Here is a 27,300-nt window from a genome sequence, read left to right on the forward strand (position 1 = left end):
GAGTCGATCTTCTTTTCTCACGGTCCGCGGGGGTGGAGGGGTGGGACGGACGGATAACTTGGGGCCTCTGCTGCCGGGATAAAACAAGGAAACCTTTGCGCCTCGGTGGAGAAGGGGAGGCGGGCTGCGAGCGACGAGGCCCTTTTGTCCAGTCCTACAAGTCCCATGACGCTCGGCGAAGTTCTGCGGTTGCCACAGTAACGGAGACCTGAAAACAACTCCTTCCGCCCATGTAGCCCAAGGAACCAGGTAGCGTGGACAGAGGAGCGGCGGGGTGGAAGCTTCTGTCTGCGCGCGGGAGAAGGGAAGAAGCCTAAGCCCTGAGCTGCACAGGGAGTAAGAGTTGCTCTTGGTCCTGGCTCTGGGTAAGAGAAGTCCAAGAAGGTGAAGGCGGAGCACGTGGGGGATCATAAAGGGACTGTAGGAGGCGCGCTCCTTCGGGGGGCAGCAGATCTTCCCTTCTCTTTCCTCTTGAACTTGCCGGAATTGCTTCTGTCGTTCATCCCCGCGACTCCTCCAGCCCGACCAACCAGGAAAGGGGGAAGCCGCCCGCAGTGAGATTGCAGCCCTATACCTAGCTGGCTCCAGGGCTCACTGATCCCGTGGGGCAGTGATACTTTCCCCCAACATTTCCTCTTTTATTTAATTTTTGAAACTTTTCAGAAGTTTTTTTTTCTCCTCCCACCACTGTTATCCCATGTCGTTTCTCAATACTTCCTCCCATCGCTTGCTTTGTCCTTGCCTTTCTCTGAATCTCTGAATTCAGCTTCATTTATATAAAAGTTGCATAGTAGAGGGCTCAGCAAGTTAAACATGTTTTTAAACGTGTAAGTGAAAGGTAATTCATACGGTTAGGCCAGGGGCCTTTGGTTCTTTGCGGGCTTCTGCAGTAGCAAAGGGTGACTTGCCTCTTTCTCAGTTTAATTGCCAAGACTAATGCTGTGGCTGGATACATTTGTCTGGAGGCAGTTTGGGCCGATGCAAAATTTTCCCATGCAAGTTTAAATCCTTTGCATTGCAATATATAAAAATGTCAATACTGTTCCTTTTATTTTAGCCTTTTTAGTTCCTTGAGTGAACACAGAACTCAAGGAATGTTCATGAGGAATTGCAGTTCGTGGATGACAGTGCTACAAATATAGTCTATAGTGCAAGCACATCACATCTTTGGAAAGTAAATTATATAATAAAGGTGACAGAAACTGTGAAGATTTATTGTGCAGAATTAGAGCAAACTACTTCCAAAGAACAAAGGATGAGGCCCTGAGTAAGCAGTGACAAAACAGCATAATTTCAAATTCTGACTTAAGCACCATGTTCTTTTTGTGGTTTTCAATATAATTAGTGGATGTCTAACAATGGAATGATGGCTTCAGATGACTACATTCTCCATTTTGTAGTCCAAGAAGACAATAAATGTGAACAAGTTACAAAAAGTAGAAGTCCAAGTGATTCTCCTAGTAGGGTCTGCAAGAGCACCCAAAGCAAATGCAGCACTAAAGTTAGCCACTGTAGTAAGTGTTCCAGTCAGTGTGGAACTTTTCAGCTTGACTATTCCAATGACTTCAACCAGGATGTTTCAAGAAGGGCTAGCAGCAGTAGCAGCAGTTATTCCGAGCAGAACAGCTGCAGAAATTCTCAGGTCTACTATTATGAAGATTTTCACACATACTCTTCAGAAACCCCTTGCAGCAATGGCAGTGGATACAGCAGTATTTTAGAACAGCCAGAAACCAAAGAGGAGGAATTATCAATGAAAACAAAGGAAAATGATCACCAAGCCAAAGGTAAGAAGATGGTGGACCACACTGATCACTGCTAATGTTAGCTTACTGTTGACAGATTATGACAGAACTCATGAAGACCATGGCTTTGCTGGAGAACTGACAGTTGTGCTTCTCCATTTTTATTGCTGAAGTGCCCCTTGTTCAAATGCTATATTTTTTTGGAAACCACTTGTCTGTAGAAAGAAGCATTAAAAAGAGGGAGAGTAGGGAGCAGAGGAAAGAAACACAGGGCAAAACCAGATGGAAAGGAGAGCTGAAGTCAGTTTGTGCCTACTTGTATGTTATGCTTCGCTAGACGTTCCCATAGCTTTGTGGGCAGCCCTCCGGGGTCTGTATGACAGCTCTCCATCCCAGCACTAGTATTTGGGTATGGCAGTCTGTGGGTGAAGTTCTGAGGCAAAGTTAACCTTCAGCATTACATTCAAGCTTTGTAGTTTTCATGTGTGCAAAAGAGACAGAAAAGAATTGAAAGCATTATGAATGAAAACAAATGATGGCAATGGCATAGTAAAATCTATAATCCACCACATTATTTTAGAACTACCTGTTATCTTGAAAAACGTGTGTGTAAAATTAAGAGATATGCCCTAAATATATTTTGCAACACTCCCTCTTCCAGCATCTGCTCCAAAGAACGTTAAATCCCAAATGAAACTAATTGAATTACTTGAGGGAAATTGCTATGTTTTGTTTCTTCTCCCTTGAAAGCAAAGCTCTGAACTGTTGGAAAGCAATAAATGAGCATAGTCCCAGTAACTTTATTGATTTCACACCTGCTTCTTTCGATCATGCAATGTTTTCAAGCAAAAGAGAGAAGCAATATGTTTTTTATTTGCTATGAAGGCATACTAATTCATATCTAGCCCACCTTCCTTCCTTCCCCATCACCCTGCAATGTAATGATAATCATGCCCTTCTCCTTCTACCTTTGTCTAGGCAAACTTCCCCTGTATTCACCCATTCTATTTTCCACCCCAACATGTCACTGCCCTTGCTCATTGTTTCCCTACCACAATCACAGTGTGCTTTGCATGCTATGTCCAGAGTTCTCCCCAGACCCAGCATCAACACATGGCATCCTCAGGCACCTTTCAGAACAGGGTGCACCACTGAAACCTGGTCTGGGCCTCCTGTTGACTACTGGGGATCTGGGACCTGCTATTTGAATTTGCCACAATGCCCCCAACATAGTATGGCTCTGGGGCACCGTGGGAAATTAAAATGGCAACCCTAATTAGGGGTACGGAAGCCACCATTTTAATTTCCCACAGTGCTCTGGAGTGATGCTAAATTGTGGTGATGTATTGTGAAATATTAAAATTCCCCTACCCAGACCCACCCCCTGGGAATTTGACATCAATGGTGACTGCAACACTCTGATGAATGCCAGGTAATCATATCAGGAGAACCTAGATACAAGCCATCAAACCTGGAACCAACAATGACTTTCTGTTCTTGTACATGTGGGTATATATAGAAATATAGATTGCATAGACCTAAATAAAGCTTCATTTATGGACATGCACATTGCTTTAACTTTTCTGAATCTGTGCTTTACTCTAAAGGAGCTGAATTCCATGCAGCTTACACTATCTACTGTTGAATGAGCATGATGCCCATTAATTAAGAAACGCTGTTTTGAAAATCTGTAGAACCTGTAACTCTTTGAAAGAAGGAGTTACACAAAAACAGTGTTTGAACATCATAGGGAGCTAAGGCATAGAACGTGGGTAGGCAAACTAAGGTCTATGAACAGAACGTGTTGAAATGGTCTGCAGACTAGAAAAAAGAGAAAAATAACAATTTCCGAATAGAAGTAAAATATATTTACAATTCCAAATTAAAAAAAGCAAAAACCTAAAACTGAATTTTGTATTGAATCTTCACTAAGACAACTAAAAATTGAAAAGAAAAGGTTTAAAAATGAAATTAAAATAGAGGGGATACTTGTATGGATGTATTCCCTCAGAATTCAGAACCCAAATCTCTTTTTTTCTGAGTTTAGAGACCTTTACCTCCAACGAGGTTAACTTACTGATTAGTTCCTTGGAATGGAAAGTTTGTTTTGTTTTTCTTTTGCTTTCCAGGACTTCATATTCCTTAGTAAGGGCTCTAGACTGTAGTGTTTGGCAGGGCAGAGTGGGATGGAGTGGCTTCCCAGCGCCAGTTTCACTTCTGGGTACCAAAAGTGGGAGGTGGGAAGGTGGTTCAGTGCAGCAGCGCAGGTGGAGCCAGTCTGATGCTCCCTCGCCTCTCCTCTGCCCCTCTCAATAACCAGCAGCGTGGCTGCCGTTGGGAAGCCAGGTGAGCAGTGCAGCTCCCCCCCCCACACACCGCCTGCCCCACTGCTACTCACTTTTTCGTTTTATCTGATTTAAGAATGTGGAGAAATGCTCTGTGTATCCATTTGCGTTTTGCGTGCTTTTGAAAACATTTCTGTGACCTCTCACATCGGAGTGTAACTGCCAACTTCGAGGCCTTGTTCAGTTACTGTGTTTTGCAAGCCTGTTTAGCAGTAGCTGCTTACTTAGAGACAGCTGCTGTTCTTTTTAATATAGCATTTTAAGATTGCTATTATTCCCGCAGGTATTTTAGACGAAGTATGCTTCTGTAGTTTTAATTGGTTTCCATTTTTTTTAACTTTCTGTATCTTTAGAAAACACTTCAAGTTAAGTTGTGGTTAAGCGGTATATAATTTTTTAAAATAAATACATATTTTTTTTATAAATAAATAAATAAAAACAAGATGCCATCCAGGAATATATGGAGGCAAACCCTCCAGGACTGCTGCTGCTCCACAGATGCATAATTTGTCTTGGACTAGTATTCCCAGATTTTTTCTCCTGTTGAACATTGATGTCACCTGTATGAAATGGAGTCAGGTAAAAGCTTTCCAGTATTCTGTGGGGAATTTACAGGTATTATGCATTTTAATGCTGACATATTGCACATGCTAACAAATGCGCAATACCCTTTCTTCAAATACCTGCTTGTAGAACACACTGCCCATTGAAGTTAGGCAGCTCCCTTATTGTACATGTTTCGTTGGAAGCACTTATTTATTTTTACAGGCTGTCACAGAATGATGACTTATAGGCAATATCAGATCACTTTTTTTGAGAACTGTTATATTTGTTATTAATTTTTGTATTTTAATGGATTGTTGTATTTTAGCTATGGTCTTTTGTAATGTTTAGAAGTTTATAACCATCCCAGATAAATACTTTTTTTTAAAATGTGCGTAATATGAATGGGTCCCTGCAAGCCTCAGACGTGTGATCCTTCCTTCCCCACTTCCTGCACAGCTGCACAGTAGAGTTCAGAATCTTTCATGTCTACTTTTGTGTCTGGAAACTGTAGTTAACCACAGTTACGTGTATTGTTAACATTAACTATGGTTAGTTTAAAACAGGGGTCAGCAACCCGCGGCTCCGGAGCCGCATGTGGCTCTTTTACACCTTTGCTGCGGCTCCGGGGCGGATACTAGTGAGGGAGGAGACGCATTGTGTGCCCCGACACTCCCCACTGTGGTGGGCGCTGTACTGGCTGTGACGTCGCATGCGGGCGGTTAGTCACGCACCGTCCTGACGTCACCTTCCCACCCGCTGTCAGATCGCGGCTCCGGAGATATATTTGTTTTAAATGTCGCAATGGTTTTGCGGCTCCCAGTTTCTTTTTCTTCGGAAACGGGTCCAAGTGGCTCTTTTTGTCTTAAAGGTTGCAGACCCCTGGTTTAAAACAAGCCAACCATGGTTTCTGAGCTAGTTTGTTTGAATTCACCATAGTTAATGCTGACCACAGTTCTGGCTCTGAGCAACATAACAATTTTTTGGTTAACTAAAAGCAGAACTGAGAGCTACTGAACTCCTCACAATGTATGGGAGGAGGAGGGTATGCAAGAATGAGGCAACACTATGCCTCATTCAAAGTATGCTGATCCATCTTTAGTATGATGTTTGAACATGGCCACACACATGCCTAATCTTTTAGTTATTTAAGGAGACATAAAGTGTAATCACCCGTATGGGTTGACACTCTGATTGTATCAGTTATACAATATTTGGGGGAATTGCAGTGAATTTTATGATGCAATGAATACATAAGCTCAACATGTTTGAACAATAAAGTCTTATGCACATTCTATCACTTCTTGAGGATGCATTTAAATTCTAGTAAGCAACTTATATAGAAATGACAGAAAACCTCTCAATGTTCTTGGACTCAAGCCCCATCAGCTGCAGTCATCATGGCCAATGGTCAGGGATGATGCAAGTTGTGATCCAGTAATATTTGGAGGATCACAGGTCCCCCATCTCTGTTATATGGATTTACATTCTCTTACTCTCTCTAGTCTTATACCATTTTAGCTTGTTTTGTTCTTAATGTAGGGGGTAAAACACTTCCTAAGAAGAAACAGCAGCAAAAGAGCTTTTTCAATACTAGCACTATAATCACTTCCCAGAAGAACAATGTAGCTTGCCGCTTATTGTCAGCCAGGCTTCACAAAGTTAAAGAGCTGAAAAATGAAGTGTCTGTTCTGAAGAAAAAACTGGAGGCATCTAACATGGAAAATCAGATCTTGAAGCGGCTTCAATATCGACATTTGAAAGCAATAAGTAAATACGAAAATGCAGAGACAAATCTGCCTGATCTTCTAGCAAAACAGTGTGGTGAAGTGAGGACTCTCAGGGTACTTCTTAGGAAATCTCAAGAGCAGGAGCGCAGTGCGTCCAAGAAACTTAGAGAAGTTGAGGCACAACTACTAAAGACAAAAGATACCTTACTGGCGTTGCAGAAACTTTCAGAAGACAAGAATCTCGCAGAAAGAGGAGAACTTAGACGCAGGTTAAACACCCTCACACAAAGAATGGAAATTGGTGATAAGAGAATTCAGGTACTAATGTGCAGTTTATTAATGTGCAGTGTAACTAGAATTAGAGCAAGAAATATCAGAGTGCTGCTAGATTTCTAATTAACAGTCCTGGCCAAACTATTGTTCAGATGTGCAGGAGTTCCTGAGTGTGCTGAGGCTTTCCTATTTACCCTAGGGATGGGGACAGCTCTGTACACAGATCACCATAATGCACAGAGGACACCTGCTCAGGCAGGAACTCCATGTGCATAACTACACACTTGGAGCTTAGGAACCAGAACAGCTTATTTCAAAGCTATTATTATCGTATTTACTCGTATGCAATATACACCTTTTTTGGCCAAACTACATTGTGAAAATTAGGGTGTGCATTAGATTTGATGGTGCATTAGATTCGCATAAATACAGTAGTATTAAACCATAGTACTTTCAGATTTTGTTTCATTTTAAATTGCAGTCTAGAGTTGTAGTGTTTGTTTTTGGTTTAGAGCCTTGTGCATGGGAATCTATAGTTTTTTTACATGGGATTGGTCACTAGTACCCCAATTACAGACAAGGAATTGAGATTAACAGGATGATTCTATACATTCTGGTATAGGATAGTAGCCTCACAAGGCCTGGGTATAGTTATTTAGAAATAAGGCCCATTGAAATTAATGCTCCATCTGAGTAAATGTGTTTAGATTAATAGTGATTTGCCTAAAGCCACTAAGGCAGCCCTGCCCTGCATCTTTGAGATGGGAAAAGAAACAGAGCAGGACCCATCAAGTCATCCCACACCTTAGAGTAGTCCATCATTAAAATGGACTACTAAAAGCAACTTCACAGCTCCTTATCTGCCAAACTGAAGTTTCAGGTATATGGGTCAGTCCACACTTTATGTATGTTTGAGCCCTCCCTATTTTCTGCTTTGGAGTATGGAAGAAGAAACTCACTAAAGGAGTAGGAATGGCTAAAGAGGCTGGTAGAACTGACTTAGCCTCACCATGTATTTTTCACTGACCCACTGTACTTATGTGGCTCTAATGCACCATCAAATCTAATGTGCACCTCAATTTTCAGAACCTCCAAACCAAAAGGGTACTTGCTGGTGCCATCAAATCTAATGTGTGCCCTAATTTTTGCAGCATAATTTGGCCAAAAAAGGTGTGCATTACATTCAAGTAAATACAGTATTTTCACTAACTAATTGCTATGGGAATGGATGATTCTCCTTCTAGATTTCAAAAGAGAGGGAGGGAGAGAATACATGATACAATATTTCTGATTATGGATACAATTTCCTACCACACTTGTTTACCATAAGCATACTTGTTCTCATTATTTAAAAAATCAAATTATTTTTTAATAGTAGTGTAAACCCCTGATATCATTAATAAGAATCGGGATTTTCATCTTTCCAAAGAAGTTTATTAAAATTTGCAATGTCTGTTGTAGTACTTCGGTCCTGTTACATTTAATATTGTATGATTCTCAGTAGGCAGGAGAGAAAGTACATGGTCATGCGTTTGTAATATCTTTAGGTCTTAGAAAAGCAGCTGCTGTTGAATAATACCTCCTTTAGTCATCAGTTAGCAGTTGAGAAGAAAAAGACTCTTGAAGCTCAGTTGATTACCACGAATTTGCAAATGGAAATCAAGTCGCTTAACCAAAAAATCAAGGTATTTAAGCCTCAAGTTTATTTTACTATAAGAGAATTAGCAATTTATAGAGAGCATTTGCACATCTTACAATGTCTAGTACAGGCGAGAGGAGATGCTACTTTAAAAATTTGTATCCTAGTGCAAAAATAAAAGTATTCCTAAGTGTGGCTATTAAACACTGAATGTGAGAACAGATTGGTTATCTGGTTTCTTGTGTTTCAAGTATCAGACATTATAAGCTGTGAACAATAAAATATAGTGAAATTTTGTTTGTTTATAATTAGATTCATGGCCGCTTTTGGGTCACATGTCCTCAAAAAGTAGCTTAAAATACTATAATCATTATAAAAGGCAATACAATTAAGAAAATCAGTTCACAAATTGAAGCTAAGATAGCAGCTAGACAAGATAAGACATTGGCAGGGATTTTAAAATCCTTGTCAAATTGGTGAGTTTTAACCATCTGCCTGAAACTTTGTTTGGAGCAGGTTTGTCAAATCTCCCTTGGGAGGGTGTTCCACTGAATGGATGCGACTACATAAAGTTGCAGTGGTCCATTTGTTTAAAAAAGCTACCGCACATTTACAAGTAAATAGTTAATATTGTTACACAAATGTCAGATATGAAGCAAAGGTTGAGCTAAATACTCACCAGCTTTGATTTTTGCTTTAGAAGTTACCCTTTTAGTGAAGGCTGAACTTGTAGTTCAACTTGTAGTGCAAAGAATTAGTGCTTTCAATACCACATTGTCAGGAACAGCTGTGGTGCCATGGAGTCCCATAGCAAATTCATAACAGGGATAGGGAACCTTTCTGGTCCTCAGGAGTCTCCCCGGGTCACACATGCTCCCCACTCACCAGCTAGCTCTGCTTTGTACCCTTCCTGTGTGTTTTTGCCTGGCTGGAATGTGTCCTGTGAGTGTGAAGAAACTAGCCTCCTGCACAAATGTCAAATTCCTATTTGTTGCTCTATCCACTTTTGCCTCTGATCCCGCCCACCATTGGTATGTGGCCCCCAGAAGGTTGTCCAAAAGAGAATATGGCCTTCGGATGAAAAAGATTCCCCCCACCCAATCTAAAAGGACATTCCGGATAGAATTCTCAGGGGCAATCTCAACCAAACAAGCTCCATCCTTCTTTCAAGTAACAAGTGATAGAATATTTGGCCTGTTGGAATTATGACTAAGCAAAGATGCTTTTTTACGGAGAAAAAAATAAGATGGTGCTTTATGGAAGATGCATAGTGAATTCAGCTAATTAGGCCACATAGATAATTGAGGTCCATAGAATAAACCATATTGCATTTTTTTAGCTTACTGCTGTGTTTTTATAGGAAAAAGAACGAGAACTTGGTGTGAGAAATATTTATGCAAATCGGATGCTTAAAGGTCAACAGGACAAAGGTGGTTCAGAGTCTCCCCCCAAAGGTAGCACAATGTTTTTCTGCTCATTTTTAATGCGGGATGTTGCTTTCATGTGCCAAAACTGTGTTAGAAAACTCTGCAGTATTTATTATTATTTTTAATGACTGCAATGTCTCCCTCCCTCTGACCAGCCTAAAAGAGATCCACTGATGCCACTGCCTCAGCACTTTGCTGTACTGCTCACTGAGTGGGTGGTATCACTGGTGAAATTCAAACAGAAAGCCCCAAAGGGTGGTGGAAGGGGCTGAGCTGCCTGGGATCCACCAGATTCTGAGTCATCTCCACTGCCAGCACATGATGGCACCCACTCACTATGCCAGTCCCAGGCTGGTGTAGTGTGGTGGAGGTTTTTCTCTCCCCTGCTCCCCAGTTTCTATCCTGGCTGGCATGAGCAGTAGTCCCTATGCTGCACAGACTGCTGTTGTCCAGCCAGGGTTAGGGATTGCTCTGCCATCAACTTACTAAACTGAGGTTTCAGCAACAAATTCTAAATATCAGCAACAATTTTGTATTTTAAAAAAATCAACATTATTTTACAGTTTTTTCATAACTTTATGGTTTTGAGAATGATTGGGCTGGGGGTAATCAGAAGTAAATTAGCTAGATTACTGTGCAAGATTTAAAACTTTGTATCATTGTCATTCCATAAGAAAAGCCAATCCACTTTAATACACATTTAGGTACATAGCTCCCCCTAGTCCTCAGTCTGCAATTTCTACTGTCCCGATTAAGTGTCTTGGGTAAGCTTGCATTTGATATCACACCAGCAAAATAGGAGTGCCTGTAATATCATTTCAATTTTTGTTCAGTTGCAGGTATTAATAATAGTACATATTTGCAAGATATGTCATTACATTTTCCTGAGCTCTGTAATTTTTGTAGGGCTGATGAAATACCTAAATGCAGCATCAAATGTTTAATTATAACACAACAAGCTATATCCAACAGCTTGGTTTACAGTTAGAAATAGGGAGATGGTACAGTAAAGCAGGGACGTGGGTGGCGCTGTGGGTTAAACCACAGAGCCTATGGCTTGCCGATCAGAAGGTCGGCGGTTCCTCATGGAACTGTCCCCTCACATTGGGTAGGGTTAACATTATAGCCCCTCCTGTTGACCAGTTAAAGCTCCATGAATACTACTGTACAATATGTATCTAGGGGTGTCTATGTGTATATATTTTTATCTGTAGCTGTGTGTGTGTATGTGTGTATACATTTGCGTGTACACATACATTTCTTTGTTTATGTATAGTTGTAATGCTATACATATTTACCTGAGAGTAACACTCATTGAAGATAATAGACATGTTTGTCAGCAGACATGTCTATCATTGTAAAGAAAGACAGCAATCTCCTGCACATTTTGGGGGGAGTATGTCCAGTTAGGGTGCCCACTTATGCATTGCTCCACCACAAGAGTATATGCAACAAACACAAAAGAGAAAAAAGGTGCACATTTGTATGTGCTAATTTATATTCATAGGTGCAAATTTAATAATAATAGTAATCATCATCATCATCATTTATTATTTATACCCCACCCATCTGGCTGGGTTTCCCCAGCAACTCTGGGCTGCTTCCAACAAAATAATAAAATACAGTAGTCAGTCAAACATTAAAAGCTTCCCTAAAACAGGGCTGCCTTCAGATGTCTTCTGAAAACTATTATATGTAAACTATTATAGTATGCAAACTATTATAGTTTACATTTTACAGAAGGCAAACCGAATGATTTCCCATTCAAATCACTTTGAATAAACTCTTATGCTAACTCTTATCCTGATCAACCACACCATTTCTTCAATTAATTCAACTTGTCAATTGCCACATAATTAATTAGCCTGTTTGTTCAACTAAATAAAAAATAAATTGGTGCGATTCCCTGTGAGATAAAATGGCAAGTGGGTGGTCTTTCATTCTTCCTTTTTGTACTTAATTAAGCCAAAGGCCGCTGTTCCACCATATGAACTTAAATCCCAACCGTGGGGGAACAATGTCATTTCTGTTTCCTTTCAATGGACATCCGAAAAAGAAATGGCTACCTCTATGTAGCAGAAGCTATTTCCCAGCCAGGGAAATGGCATTTGAGGTTTCAGTTTGTGGGGCAGCAGCAAGGTGGCAGAACAACTCTTGTTGCTTAATTAAGTAAAGAAAAGAAAGGGGGGTCAGATAGTGAAGACCACCCACTGGCGAATTCATCTCATCTTGTATGTCCAGTACTGGACTAAGGCGGAGGACCTTGAAGTACCAACCTCTCTGAGGACATCTGAGATGAAACTAGTTTTGCTTGTGCGCGCAGCTCAAAGGTAGGTTTCTCAGTAAGCCACGAAACAAAAAGTAACACCTTACTCTAGCTTTTTCAAACAACTTGGACTGCTTAATGTATGCCACACCAAATGAGTCTTTAAAAAGTGGGGAGGAGGGACTCCAGCTTTATGGAAGAGGAACTACTTTGCATGCAGAATCTCCAACATCCCCAAGTTGTACTGAGAATGCATTGTCTAAAATCCTGAAAAGCCACTGCCAGTTGGTGGAGACAGTCCAAGCAATTCCAATTCCTGAAGCATCATTGCAATGACCCAAACATCCAGTTAGGTGGTTGGCTAGGTTGGTAGGCTAGTGGCAGCATTTAGCATTGTAGCTTCCAGGCAGTCATATCTATAACATGTTATATAGTACCTGATCCTGGATGTTACCAGAACACAGATTACCATGCCCAGGCTCTCGCTACACAGTCGGCACATCAACCTCAACTGACGAAAGGTGCTTCATTCCATAGAGGCTGTGTAGGCATCCACTAACCCGACTTTTAAGGGAAAGGTAATCCATTAAGAAAAGGCTGAATGCCATCTCCCTGAATTGATGAAGCATCTGCCCATAGAACTTTTGTCTCAGGATTGAATTTCAGTTTATTGTCCCGTATTTAGCCCACCACCAATTCCAGACATAAGCATTTCATATTCATTTTTCAGGAGTGCAGAGGGGATACGTCTCAATATTTACTTCCTCTTGTCTTTTCATAGCTGTCAATGTCTCCAAGTCGGTACAAGTAGATGTGAATCTAGGAGCAACAGCTCTTCAAAAGCACGAGGCAGAGAAAAGTTCAGTTGTTTTTTTAAAAGAGGTAAGGCAGATCTGAATTAATCCTTTTACAACTCTAAACCACTCTTGTTCATGCCGTGTTGTAACTTATAGCTTCATTTCTTCCTGCAAATTGCAGATTCCTTAACATACATTCAGTTTCCTGAATCATATTACAGCAACATTGTGAAAATAACATTGTCCTCATTGAAATAGGTTTACTTCATCATTGAGGTGACTCCAGCTTGCATGAAACATTGAGCCAAATACTGGCAAGCGCAAACAAGCAAATATGCTGGTTCCTAAAGTAAGGACCATGGTGGCGGCTAAACTCTTCCTAAGCCCTGTGTGGCTGTCATGACCTGTGGCTAAGCCATGGTTTGTCTTTGTCTTTATGATGGAACCTTGGTTCATGGTTTCTCTTGCTCAAAATAAGCCATGAGCTATAGGCTTCTTATTGGCTTGCCAGTCATGGGCTAATGCATTACTTGAGTTAGTGTTATGTGCAAAGCAAGCCTATGGTTGTGAACCGCCCTGAGACCTCTGGGTATAGGGTGGTATATAAATTTATTAAATAATAAAATAATAATAATAGGAAGAGGGACTTACTTTTCAGTAAATACGCTGAGGGTTGTTGTGTTAGCTTGGGTAAACAAGTCCAACTGTTATAAATAAGGACTAGATAAGAAATAAGATATTCACAAGGAACCTAATGTTGTATGATTTGCTCTTGGCACAGCTGTATGAACGCCCAGTGAAAAAATATGTGCAAGTGCCTCCACCATATATTAGAGCATGACTGCACCATCCTCTGCTTTGAAGAGGATATTGAAATAGTAATTACATTTTAGCAACAGGATAGTGAAGGGAAAAGGGGCTGTGAACTTAAATTGCCTTGCAGTTTCTCTTCACCACTCCTATGTTTGAAAAGGACATGAAAGAGAAACTGTGGGCTTCTCATTGCATATCATAGTTTTTGTTCAGTTCCTGGATAAGAGCAGGAAATGACAGACATGTTTGCATTGCACACTTTTCATGGGTTGTACCGCTACGTTGGGAGATTCAGGACAGGGGAAAGTACTTCTTCACATGGTGCATAGCAGTGATGGACAACAGCTAAGATGACTTTAAAAGGGTTTTAGGCAGATTCATGGAGGACAAGACCATCAATGGCCTAGTCTTGATGGCTCTGTTTCCTTCAGTATCGAAGGCCTATATCCCTGGGTACCAGTCGCTGAGGATCTTGAGCAGGGGAGTGCTATTGTGATCATGTTCTACTTGTGAACCATTGCCATCTGTGTAAGCAGAATACTGACATAAACCTTTGGTCTGATCCAGGTGGCATCTTAAGTTCATACAACAGGACTTGTGAGGAAAGCAAAAAATCCTCCTTGCCACTTTGTTTCTGTGATTTATGGTCAGAAAATCACAGGGGACAAGTCCTTGTTTTATTTAACAGACATTTTTCTACTCTGACTGAGCCTCTTGGGCTTGCTAATTGGAAGGTTGGCGGTTCGAATCCCTGTGACGGGGTAAGCTCCCATTGCTGTCCCAGCTCCTACCAACCTAGCAGTTTGAAAGCATGCCAATGCGAGTAAATAGGTACCGCTGTAGCAGGAAGGAAAATGATGTTTCCATGCGTTCTGGCACTCATCAGGGTCCTCCATGCCCGAGTAGCGGTTTAGTTATGCTGGCCACATGATCCAGAAAGCTGTCTGTGAACAAACGCCAGCTCCCTCGGCCTGAAAGCGAGATGAGTGCTGCAACCCCAGTCACTTTTGACTGGACTTAACCGTCCAGGGGTCCTTTACCTTTATCTTCCTGTGTTGTGGGCTTTAGTGTGTTGGGACTCATGTGATCCCATTCATTTTAGACCATCTCCAAACAAAGTATGAGGCTGAAGCCAGCGTACTCTTAATTTGCTGGGAGTTCAGATAGATTCTATCTACTTTATGGAGACAAATTAGGTCACGGATTGAGAACTGAAATCTATCCATCACTTGCTGCTATTCAAAGACATTTGAAAGCTACAAAGTGCAAATCAAACTGACATATATGTGTTTTTCTTTCTATTATTTCTTTAGGAGTTGACAACCAAAGATATTAATTGCAAAGACAAACTATGTGATATGGATAAAGAGATGGAATCAAAAACAGAAGTTCATCAAAATCAAAAATTAACAATGCAACAGATTTCGAATATAGCATGCACAGGTATCTTAACAGTATTTCGAATCTGATGTGTCTACAGATTTAGCAAATCTTTCAGCAGCAGTAGAGAGTCTTTTTTTCAGTCCAAAGGGCAGATTATCTTAGTGTAATACTCTTGAGCCAGGCTGGATGGGGCCAGACCCAAAAGGAACAGTACCAGACAGGTAATCACTCATTTCACATATAAACACAATCATACACACTGCTCCTTCTGCCCTCTGCTCAAACTACCTCTTCTCAGCTAACACATGGAATTCAGCTAAGCAGTGGGTGGGGAGTTCCCAGAAGCTGATTTGCTAAGGGTGCTGATTCTATGTTTGAGGTCATTTGTAGCTACTAAATCTATAGATGTGCCTGCAGTGTTTTAATATCTGTCTGAATATAAAAATTATGATATAAAAATGTTATTGACTGACTTCTAAGAATTGAAGAACTGTTGAAATAATAATATTCTTTTGTAATTAGGGGAAGAGATATGTCCAAATACAGAAAAACCTTTCAGATGTGAAAACCTAGAAAGACAGAAAAACAGGAGAGAAAGACAAAGGCTCAACTTGTTGAAAGAAGAGTTTGAGAAATTAAGGACAGACCAAGCATTGGAGTCCACACATGACATCCAACAAAAAATGAATAACCAGGAAGAAGTTGCAACTGAAAAACAAGAAAATGAGCCAAAACAAGTGAGCTGTGATAAAATGGAAACAGTAACACAAAGATACAAAACACCATCCACATTAAAGAAACAGTATGTATTTTCAGAAGCTGTTGAAAATTTGCATCAAGGATACCCTTCAACAGGTCCACTGTCCAACACAAGCACCACCTGCAGTAGTAGACAATTGAATAGACACCAGGGTGAAATAACTGAGTTAAAGGCAGAAAATTCAAGCAGTGCCTATGAACCGTCATTTGGTAAGGTTACCAAAACAAAGCAAAAGGACATCATGTCGACGCTTGGCAAAGGACACATTCCTGCAGTATCAACAGAAAAGAAAACCACTCTTATGGAAGAACTCTTTGGTCCAAGCTGCATCTTAAAGGACAGTCACTCAAAACTTAATTTAAAAGAGGCAGTTAAGGAAAAAAAAACTTTGATGAGTGAAAAGTCTTATGAGATTTCACAAGTCAATGATGGTTTGCAGTGTGGCGATTCCAAACAAGCCCATATAAAGGTTTTCCATACATTTGCCTTCCTGGAAAACTTTAAATAATTCCTGCCATAATTTAACAATATTTTTATCTTAAAACACACACAGTATGTGAAAATAATTCATTAACTGCTGCAGACTGGGTCGCCCCCCCCCCCCCGAGAAAGTTTCATTTACCGTAAGAGGTAGACATTTTATATTCTATTGCAGGAAAACATGCATGCAAGTTATCAGTTTATATTTAACAATGAAATCATCATATTGCAGTGCATTTTAAAAATTAAAATGAAGCACAATGACAGGTCTATTACAAGAGCTCTAAATAAGAATACATTGAAAAGAATTGCATTGAATAGGCATTGGTGGTAAAGCTTATTGGGGGAAAAGACAGTTAATGCGTATTTACAATAGAAAAATGAGGCACTGCATAACTTTTCTCACTTATTCCATTCCACAAAGCCTCTTAAATCAACGCAGTGATTCAAATTATCTACATGGTCCCAGTTAGGAAAATGAATACTTAGATGAAGGGGCCTTCAAATAGGGTGCTTTTGACCCATCCATGTTGATTTGTGTAATCTGATATAGACATAATGGGTGCAAGTTATGGGGCTGTTGCCAGAAAGAAGAATGACAGTATGGCCTATTTTATTAACTCTCAAATTTGGCCATCTTCAGACTACACAGACTAATTCATCTGTCTATACAAATTTCTCAGTGCAGGAAGATATGTTGGTTACAGTAATTTCTATGGTTATAATTGGATATCCATATTGTTTTTTACTATTGTAACTGAACCCCAAATATGGAAAACAGGTAACATTCGAAACAGCCATTAAAAGCTCTTCTTCTAATCAAACATTCTTGGTAATTTAAATATTAAATATTGTGCTACCCACAACTTTGTTCTCTTTTATTTTCCTTCTTGGAACACAAAATATTGAACACAATTAGTACAAAGAGGTGTCAATATACGCAACAGGATCCAGTATGATTAAACACAAAACTGCAACAATGTATCATTTCATCTGTTCCTAACAAATAGGAGATTGATCTTACTGCCATGATGTACCCAGAGCACTTAGGATCAGGGAAGCTGCACACCAGCACCACTTCAGTGGTACAGTATTCTGTTAAAGCAGCAGACACAGGCCCAATACAAGTGGGAGAGGAACATGTGCTGCAGACAGAGCCAGCAGATCACCTGGGCAGTAGAGGGAGCCATAGCATTGTGTTAAGAACTATATTATTCCCTACATGGAAATCTAAAAAGCTTTCAGTCATCAAAATGGGTACAGATTTAGCACAAACCTATCCAGCAAGTTTATTTGTGTCAATGGTTGTTTGGAAATTTTATCTAACATGTAAGTTCTCACATCTCCTCCTCCTATTTCTTACACACAAGTGGCTAGAATAAAAAATGCATCATGCTGAATTCTTTAAGCAAAAACACAGCATGTGGCCAAGAGGGGGAGAAAGAGCCACTGTTGCATAAGGCAAAGACCTTTCCAGTAATATTTTGATACTAATAAAAATCTTCTTAAAAAAGAATCAGAGAAGGAATTGATATCAGGCAGATACAGTTAAAAACAGAATATGGGCTAGATTAGCTGGAAAGTTCCTGGCCATAAAAAATGTTGGACCTGTGTGCTTCCCCTCTCTTCATACCATGCCTTTAGGGGACCTGTGATTTCATAATAACTTACTAACCGGAATCTGAAACCATAAACTGATCCTCATTTTAGATCTTAGCCTGATGTAATGGGGAACTGTAGTTCCCATGATTGAAGTGCTGAAGCTTCAATCCTGTAGTTCCCAGGATTGAATTGCTAAGTCGGTAGAATGTGGACTTGACACTTGTTCCTAGTTTAGTGAACTATGGTATATTATGTCTGTACTGTGGTAGTGAACAGTCAATCATAACATATTTGACAACACTGAAATTACAATAGAGAAACAAATGTGGACAAAGTTAAAGGAACCACGTTATTTAAAAAAACTATTTTCCTTTCACTTTTAAAATGTCTACATGGCTTTAAAACCATTACATGCACATAGGCTGCAATCCTAACCTCACTAACCTAGAATTAAGACCCACTGAATTCAATGGGACTTACTCTGAGTAGCCATGGTTAGGATTGATCAACTACAATTTAAATAGAATTTATGCCCAGCACTTCAGGTTACAAACTGAAAAGGAACTTTACACAATACAATACATTAAAATTTTAACAGAATGTTGTATTAAGATTTATTGATGCTTTATTACTCAGTCCCAAACCCTGCCTGCTTTTCATAGGCATGTACATTCCAGATGGTACAATGTGTGGATGCTGTATTTCACAAGAAACTGAGAAGTCTGCTGAAACTAGGAATCCTTCTCAGCTGAAAGGGTGAAGCATAATGGCCACAACTTTGTTACAAACCACCAACCAACAAGTAATGCCAACACCACCTAAAAATAAGAAATACATGCTGTAAGACACTAGTATTCTCAGTAACTAAAACATACATATTTAAACATGTAGGGACAACACCAGGAGTTGCAGAAAACACTTGCATAAGGATATATCTATGAGATAACTATTGATTCAGAAGAATTATATAAAGCCCAGTACCACTAGTATGTGTAATGTGGAATCTCTATGCAAATGAAAGATGTGTGACTATGGGCATAATCCACTAAGTTCTTCCTTCTCCAATGCAAATTATCTCTTATTCATTTCAACATGAGCCAAGCATTATTAGCTTCTGCAACTACTCAGGAATCTGGGAAGGCAGAGGTGTGGCAACGCATTCAAAATCAACTCATGTATAATATTAAGATAGGAAAGATACCGTATTTTTCGCCCTATAAGACGCACTTTTCCCCCTCCAAAAATGAAGGGGGAATGTGTGTGCGTCCTATGGGGCGAATGCAGGCTTTTGCTGAAGCCTGGAGAGCGAGAGGCGTCCGCTAGCCTTGCGCACCCGGGGGATCTCCCCCGGGAGCCGAAGGCTTGCGGGCGGCAGCACGGAGCACGGGGCGCCCTTTGGAGGACGCCCCGTGCTCTGCGCTGGTGTTGGCCAGCCTTGCGCACCCGGGGGATCTCCCCCCGAGAGCGCAAGGCTTGCGGGCGGAAGCCGGCAGCACGGAGCACGGGGCGCCCTTTGGAGGCCGCCCCGTGCTCCGCGCTGGTGTTGGCCAGCCTTGCGCACCCGGGGGATCTCCCCCCGGGAGCGCAAGGCTTGCGGGCGGCAGCCGGCAGCACGGATCACGGGGTGCCCTTTGGAGGCCACCCCGTGCTCCGCGCTGGTGTTGGCCAGCCTTGCGCACCCGGGGGATCTCCCCCCGGGAGCGCAAGGCTTGCGGGTGGAAGCCGGCAGCACGGAGCACGGGGCGCCCTTCGGAGGCGGCCCCGTGCTCCGCGCTGGTGTTGGCCAGCCTTGCGCACCCGGGGGATCTCCCCCCGAGAGCGCAAGGCTTGCGGGCGGCAGCTGGCAGCGCGGAGCACGGGGCGCCCTCCAGAGGACGCCCCGTGCTCCACGCAGGTGTCCGCAAGCCTTGCGCACCCGGGGGATCTTCCCCCGGGAGCGCAAGGCTTGCGGGCAGCAGCTGGCAGCGCGGAGCACGGGGCACCCTCCAGAGGACGCCCCGTGCTCCACGCAGGTGTCCGCAAGCCTTGCACACCCGGGAGATCTTCCCCCAGGAGCGCAAGGCTTGCGGGCAGCAGCTGGCAGCGCGGAGCACGGGGCACCCTTCGGAGGACGCCCCGTGCTCCGCGCTGGTGTTGGCCAGCCTTGCGCACCCGGGGGATCTCCCCCCGAGAGCGCAAGGCTTGCAGGCGGCAGCGCGGAGCACGGGGCGCCCTTCGGAGGACGCCCCGTGCTCCGCGCTGGTGTTGGCAAGCCTTGCGCACCCGGGGGGCCCGTGGGGCGCCCCGAAACAGAGGGTTCCCCATGCTGCGGACTGTAGCCTGCTGCCCGACGCGCGGGGCGCCCTGAAGCAGGGCGCCCCTCGCGCCAGGCAGACATGGGCCAGCCCCACAAGCTCGGGGGACAGCGGGGAGGCGCAGCACCGCCATCCCACTGTTCCCCGACCTGGTTTGGGGGGAGAAAATAAAGGAAAAAATTTTTTTCCTTTATTTCCCCCCCCAAAAAAGTAGGTGCGTCCTATGGGACGGAGCGTCCTATGGGACGAAAAATACGGTATATGAAATTCCTGGAAAAGCTTGAGAAGCATTAAAATAATACAGGCTTACCTGCCACTCCTGTTGGAAAAGCTACTAGACGTTCTAGTGGAGCTAGCCATTTGCTTGGAAGCACAGTAACTGGTTCAGAGTAATACTTCCAGATTAGTGAGATCATTAAGGCAGCCTGGAAGTAAAACAATTGTTACATGATTATGCATGAAAACCTCAAAATAAAAGAGTTCTTGTTTACATCTAGCTGTGCAATCAGCATTTCTGATGCCTAGCAAGTGCTAGATGCCCATGTTATCCTTAAAAATAACCCACTGTTTAAAAAATCAATACAACTACAGTCGTACCTTGGTTCTGGAACACCTTGTGACTTGAACGTTTTGGCTTCCTAACGCTGCAAACCTAGAAGTGAGTGTTCTGGTTTGTGAACGTTTTTTGGAAGCTGAATGTCCGACATGGCTTCCGCAGCTTCTGACTGAGTGCAGGCAGCTCCTGCAGCCAATCGGAATCTGTGCCTTGGTTTTCGTACATTTTTGGAAGTTGAATAGACTTCTGGAACAGATTTCGTTTGAGAACCAAGGTACGAGTGTACTGTGACCTCAAAGTCACTGCCACACAAAGTGAGAACCCTGGCCCTCGCCCCATATGACGAACATAGCCTCTTCTTGATTAGTCATCAGTTCTTGGCTTGCACTGTAACAGCTGGGAAGTCTGCATTTTCTATGCTGGACTATTCAGAGTGCATGGCACTGGACACATCTTCACGTGATTGGTTGCCAGATGAAAAGTCAGAGCAAAGGAAAGCCTATGGCCTAATTTTCACTCGGATGGTAAATCTGTGCTTGGGCTATACATCTCTGGTGTATGAGTGTATCACATAACTGAATGCACCTTCATATAAAACAATACACACCTGAAAGTGTGTGTGTGCATGCGTATCACATAACTGAATGCTTCTTCATGCGAAACAATACCTGATTTGATATGTGCAGGGAATTTGTTTCCGAATATAAACATTGGATATTATGGCACATGGCTAAGGAATCTTAATCAATTTTTAGTATTTATTAAATTTGTATACCACCCGTCATCCAAAGATCCCAGGGCAATCCACAACAGAAAAGTATAAAATGCAAATACAAAATCAAACCAAAACAGACCGATAACCCCCCTCCCATAAACACATTTTAAAAGTCATGCAAAGTTAATCAGCTTAACTCTTGGTTGAAGAGAAACGTTTTTGACTGGCACCTAAAGATATGTAATAAAGTCACCTAGGGAGAGCATTCCACAAAGAGCCACTGCAAAAAAGGCCCATTCACATGTTTAGCTTTGAAAGGCTTCCATATATAAACCAATTTTACTTACCTGCAAAATGTAGAATACAATATTTATTACCCACTTTATTTTGGCTAGTTGAGCTGTTCGTGTTTTCACTGTTAAAAGAAACAAGTATGATTTGCATTATTTACATTAATAGGAGACATGATTTTACTTTAAACTGATAAAAATAACTTTTGTTTCCACTTTAAGGATGATTGATTTCTTTAAAATTCAAATTCTAGAGGCTATGGGTCTATAACTAGAAATGAAAAATAAAAAGTAGTCTCCGGCACCTGTTTCCTTCCTTTTTTTCAAAAACATTTTGTAGTTCACAAAACACGGATATAGAAATATTAATAACACAACACTATCATTGCCTTGAAACTGACATATCAGCAGATCCCTAAGCTTGCTGTATTTACGGTAATATGTTGTTGTTGTTTAGTCGCTTAGTTGTGTCCAACTCTTCGTGACCCCATGGACCAGAGTATGCCAGACACTCCTGACTTCCACTGCCTCCCGCAGTTTGGTCAAACTCACGTTGGTAGCTTTGAGAACACTGTCCAACCATCTCGTCCTCTGTCGTCCCCTTCTCCTTGTGCCCTCAATCTTCCCCAACATCAGGGTCTTTTCCAGGGAGTCTTCTCTTCTCATGAGGTGGCCAAAGTATTGGAGCCTCAGCTTCAGGATCTGTCCTTCCAGTGAGCACTCAGGGCTGATTTCCTTCAGAATGGATAGGTTTGATTTTCTTGCAGTCCATTGGACTCTCAAAGAGTCTCCTCCAGCACCATAATTCAAAAGCATCAATTCTTTGGCGATCAGCCTTCTTTATGATCCAGCTTTCACTTCCATACATCACTACTAGGAAAACCATAGCTTTAACTATACGGATCTTTGTTGGCAAGGTGATGTCTCTGCTTTTTAAGATGCTGTCTAGGTTTGTCATCACTTTTCTCCCAAGAAGCAGGCGCCTTTTGATTTTGTGACTGCTGTCACCATCTGCAGTGATTATGGAGCCCAAAAAGTACCGTATTTTTCGCTCTATAGGACGCACTTTTCCCCCTCCAAAAATTGAGGGGAAATGTGTGTGCGTCCTATAGAGCGAATGCAGACTGCCCGGCTAAGCCCAAAGCCAGAACAGGGAGATGGAGTGCTGCGGAGCGCTCCATCTCGCTGTTCTAGCTTGGGGTTAGCTGCTCAAAGCCTCTACAGGGGCTAGAAAGGCTGTCCTCCAAGCCAGAAGTGCTCCCCGACCTGGTCTTTGAGGCTGGCGGTGGGCAGCAGGCAGGTGGCTCGCCGCCTTCGCACTGCTCCCCGACCTGGTCTTTGAGGCTGGCGGTGGGGAAAAGCAGCGCTTCCCCCCACCGCCAGCCCCAAAGAGCAGGTCAAAAAGAACCTGAAGCCTCCGGAGCCCAGAGGGAACTCCCGCCACGCTCCAGAGGCTTCAGGTTGCTTCACTGAAGCTAGGAGAGCGAGAGGGGTTAGTGCGCACCGACCCCTCTCGCTCTCCAGACTTCCAAGGTAGCCGCCTGAAGCCTCCAGAGCGCAGCTGCGCTCCAGAGGCTTTGGGTGAATGCACCTTGAACGCACCTTGTTTTAGAGGGGGAGAACAAGAAAAAAAAAATTTCCTGTTCTCCCCCTCCTATGGTCCGGTGCGTCCTATAGAGCCAAAAAATACAGTAAAATCTCTCACTGTCTCCATTTATTCCCCTTCTATTTGCCAGGAGGTGATAGAACCAGTGGCTATGATCTTAAGGGGTTTTTTTTATGTTGAGCTTCAGACCATATTTTGCGCGCTCCTCTTTCACCCTCATTAAGAGGTTCTTTAATTCCTCCTCACTTTCTGCCATCAAAGTTGTGTCATCTGCATATCTGAGGTTGTTGATATTTCTTCTGGCAATCTTAATTCTGGTTTGGGATTCATCCAGTCCAGCCTTTCGCATGATGAGTTCTGCATATAAGTTAATTAAGCAGGAAAACAATATACAGCCTTGTTGTACTCCTTTCCCAATTTTGAACCAATCAGTTGTTCCATATCCAGTTCTAACTGTAGCTTCTTGTCCCACATTGAGATTTCTCAGGAGACAGATGAAGTGATCAGGCACTCCCATTTATTTAAGAACTTGCCATAGTTTGCTGTGGTTGACACAGTTTGTGATGAGCAGCTTTTTATCTTGACAGAATTCTGTTAGCCTTTGCCCTGCTTCATTTTGAACTCCAAGGCCAAACTTGCCAGTTGTTCCTTTTATCTGACTCCCTACTTTAGCATTCCAATCCCCTATAATGAGAAGAACATCCTTCTTTGGTGTCATTTCTAGAAGGTGTTGTAAGTCTTCATAGAAATGGTCAATTTCAGTTTCTTCAGCACCGGTAGCTGGTGCATAAACTTGGGATTACTGTGATGTTAAAAGGTCTGCCTTGGATTCATATCGAGATCATTCTATCATTTTTGAGACTGCACCCCAGTACAGCTTTTGACACTCTTTTGTTGACTATGAGGGCCACTCCATTTCTTCTATGGGAGTCTTGCCCACAGTACTAGATATGATCATCCGAACTGAATTCGCCCATTCCCATCCATTTTAGTTCACTGATGCCCAGGATGTCAATATTTATTCTTGCCATCTCATTTTTGACCACTAGCTTACCTTTGTACATGAATCTTACATTCCAGGTTCCCATGCAATATCTTTCTTTACAGCATTGGACTTTCCTTTTACTTCCAGGCACATCCACAACTGAGAGACCTTTTGGCTTTGGCCCAGCCGCTTCATCAGCTCTGAATCTACTTGTACTTGTCCTCCACTCTTCCTCAGTAGCATGTTGGACGCCTTCCGACCTGAGGGGCTCATTTTATATGCCTGTTGTTTTTGTCCATGAAGTTTTCTTGGCAGGGATACTGGAGTGGCTTACCGGTTCCTGCTTCAGGTGGATCACGTTTAGTCAAAACTCTCCACCATGACCTGTCCGTCTTGGGTGGCCCTGCACAGCACGGTTCATAGCTTCTCTGAGTTATTCAAGCCCCTTTGCCATGACAAGGCAGTGATCCATGAAGGAGGTATTTAATATAGTCATGTTTTATATTATGCATGCTTTTTTTAAAAAATATATATATTTAAAAATACTGAGAACAGTACAAACAATCTAAAAAAATTAAACAGAAGTGAAAGGTAGGCTAATGATGCAAATATAAGTAGCAAGTATTTACCATGAGTCTTAAGTTTATCAGTCATTTTGTTAATCTTCCTTTCCAGTCGGGCATATCTAGCAAATTCATCCATCATACTAATGGTAGAAAGTTCTTGCTTCATGTTCTGAATTTCAGATCTCATTTGTGATTCCTGCTCAGCATCCTTTTGTAGCAATCTGGATATCTGACAAAGAGAAAGATGTCCAAACACCTGTTGATTCATCACTTTCCTCTTTTTTTAAAAGGAAATGAATTTATTTGTTCTAAAACATGGTTACTGCTTACTTCTCTTTAAGCAGTCTTTTAGTCCCTCTCCGCAATATCTTGACCCAAGTACACTTTGAAACGTGCCCCAGGTTATTTAAGTGTAATGTTTTGTAAGCAGAGGCATCCTAGGCTCCCTTGCACCCTTGACTAGGAGTTACATTGGCACCCCATTCCCCCCACCCTGCCCTCATGGAACAGAAACTCAAAAAGGTTTTCGTTCATGCTCCGCCAGTGAACACAGTGTGCGGACAAACGGACTCCTAGCCAGTGTAAGGCAGAAAGGAGAGGGGTGATTTTTTGTGCCCTTCCTGCAGGGTTTGTGCCCTTGATGGGGGCCAACCTAACCAACTACTAGGTATGTCCCTATTTGTAAGTTTCTTGGAATTTTGAATGAAAAACAATGAATAATTTCCTAGACAGACCTTTGCTAGCAGTCTACCTCCTTCCCAACTCTTCAATATATCATGCTTGGACCAGAGTGTCCAAACGCACAAAAACTAAAGGCTGTGTTCTCAAACTCTGAACCTAAAGATGAATGAAGCTACCTTTAAAAAATAAAATAGACCCCTACCAAGGGATGGGTGCATCTATTTCTGGTCTGCCACTTTTGATTGTTTCCACTCATAATTCTGTTCCATTTTTTACATTGATACTCTTTTAAATCCTCTTTAAAATAAGTGTTTTAATACTATGTTTTAAATGATGGGAATTTTCTCTCAAAGCATGCATACATTTAAACTGCTGAGAATTGTGTTGCAATTTGGCAGGGGCAGTGTGTCCTGTTTCACTGCTTGAGGCCAAATGGGAAGTGCCGCCCTGCTGCTACCATACCTGCTGCTGCCACAGACACTGCCTGCTCTGCTGCTGCAAGGCGCCTATTTCAGGCAAGATTGCATAAATTCTGGGTGAGATTCATCCCAAATGGATGAAATCTTGCCCAAAATTGGTGGTGTACGGGGGGGGGTGGTCAGTTGCTTGAGGCAGTGGCTTCACCCTGCCTAGTGGCTCTGCTGGCTCCACAATTTGGAAAAAAAGCAAAATTCACCAAATAGCTAAGAAGTGTGCTTTCACACGAAAGCTCATACCAATAACAAACTTAGTTGGTCTCTAAGGTGCTACTGGAAGGATTTTTTTTATTTTGCTTCAGCTAGGAAGGTGGTAAAAGATTTCTATTTGAAAGACATGCCTGCTGCATACTTTTTCCGCTGACTCCAAACATGAACCTCACAGCCAAAGAATGTTCTGTTGTTGTTATTATATTTATTTATATCCCACCTTTTCCCCAGACTAGGAATCAAGCAAAGTGGCTTGAAATACATCCATAAGGCCGTTTTATTCCATACACTCTCTGCCCTGAATGCCTCCACGTGCAATCAATGTAAATGGCTCCGACAGATTTTTCAAATAAAACAACAGAACGGCCGCATCCATCACCTGGATAGCCTGCTAATCCAGTGACCTCGCTGCTTCCGTACTTGCGAGAACGAAAATGACTTAGGGTGGCATTGACGTTTCCTCAAAATAACCTATAGAAATTAATTGGCCTAGCTTAAGACATGTTCATTAATTTCAATGGGTCTACTCAGAGTAAAGCTCAGTGTGCACTAGGCCCACAGGGAGACTCCCGAGCAAAGTTGGGCCCTCACTAGCGATCTCGGCGGCTGGGCTGGGAGACGCTCCGCTCCGCTCGACCCGCCCCGGCCGCCCCTTCTGCCCTCCCCTGAACTCGGGCCCCAGCTGGAAGGCGGCTGCCCTCCCCTCCCAGGGCAGAGCGAGGGAGGCGGATCGGGGCGCCGTCGCTATGGGAACCCGGCGGGCTGACGTCACTTACAATGGAGGAGCAAGAGGGCAGGAGGATTTTGAGGAGGTTACACAAGAACACGGAGCTCAACACGAGGAACCAGGCGCCGTCACCCGTCACGTCTCCCGTCTCCACTAGAACCTCCTCGTCCATGTCTCAGGCCGGACTAGACGGGGGGGGGGCGGGTAGAGGGAAGGGGAAGGAGTAGAGACACGCGAGGAAGACCGAGAAAAGCGGCTGCCAGTCTCCCGCCTCCGCCAGAGAAGAACAACGGGGTGGGGGAGGGGGAGAAGGAACACTACAGAAAAGGTTCGGGCTCGCGGCCGCTTCTCAAACTGCGCAAGCGCACATCCTCCCTCTTCACCACCCCCG

At 42.7% G+C, this 27,300-nt stretch overlaps 2 protein-coding genes across 8 annotated transcripts; one reads left to right on the forward strand and one right to left on the reverse strand.

Annotated features, from left to right (window-relative positions):
• The first annotated feature begins 5 nt into the window (after positions 1-5).
• Positions 6-17,067, forward strand: LCA5L (lebercilin LCA5 like). 7 transcript variants are annotated; one of them, XM_083734768.1, is made up of 8 exons: positions 6-249; positions 1,058-1,787; positions 6,176-6,681; positions 8,184-8,321; positions 9,636-9,729; positions 12,750-12,850; positions 14,892-15,021; positions 15,484-17,067. In XM_083734768.1, exons 2-8 carry the CDS (start codon positions 1,349-1,351, stop codon positions 16,227-16,229), a joined length of 2,154 nt encoding a protein of 717 aa, XP_083590894.1. In that variant the 5' UTR covers positions 6-249; positions 1,058-1,348; the 3' UTR covers positions 16,230-17,067. The 7 variants fall into 7 exon arrangements, with proteins under 7 accessions (XP_083590894.1, XP_083590889.1, XP_083590893.1 ...); XM_083734763.1 differs by having other exon boundaries at positions 77-365; positions 6,155-6,681; XM_083734767.1 differs by having other exon boundaries at positions 77-365.
• On the reverse strand, positions 15,749-27,099 carry GET1 (guided entry of tail-anchored proteins factor 1). Its single transcript, XM_083734828.1, has 5 exons — positions 26,959-27,099; positions 24,879-25,044; positions 21,716-21,783; positions 20,408-20,522; positions 15,749-18,621 (listed from the first exon to the last, which is right to left on the reverse strand). The coding sequence occupies exons 1-5, from the start codon at positions 27,079-27,081 to the stop codon at positions 18,548-18,550; spliced, it is 546 nt and encodes a 181-aa protein (XP_083590954.1). The 5' UTR covers positions 27,082-27,099; the 3' UTR covers positions 15,749-18,547.
• Between the last annotated feature and the right edge of the window lie 201 nt (positions 27,100-27,300).

Source organism: Podarcis gaigeae (assembly GCF_964106915.1).
Source record: "Podarcis gaigeae genome assembly, chromosome: 4".
Classification (NCBI taxonomy): Eukaryota; Metazoa; Chordata; class Lepidosauria; order Squamata; family Lacertidae; genus Podarcis; species Podarcis gaigeae.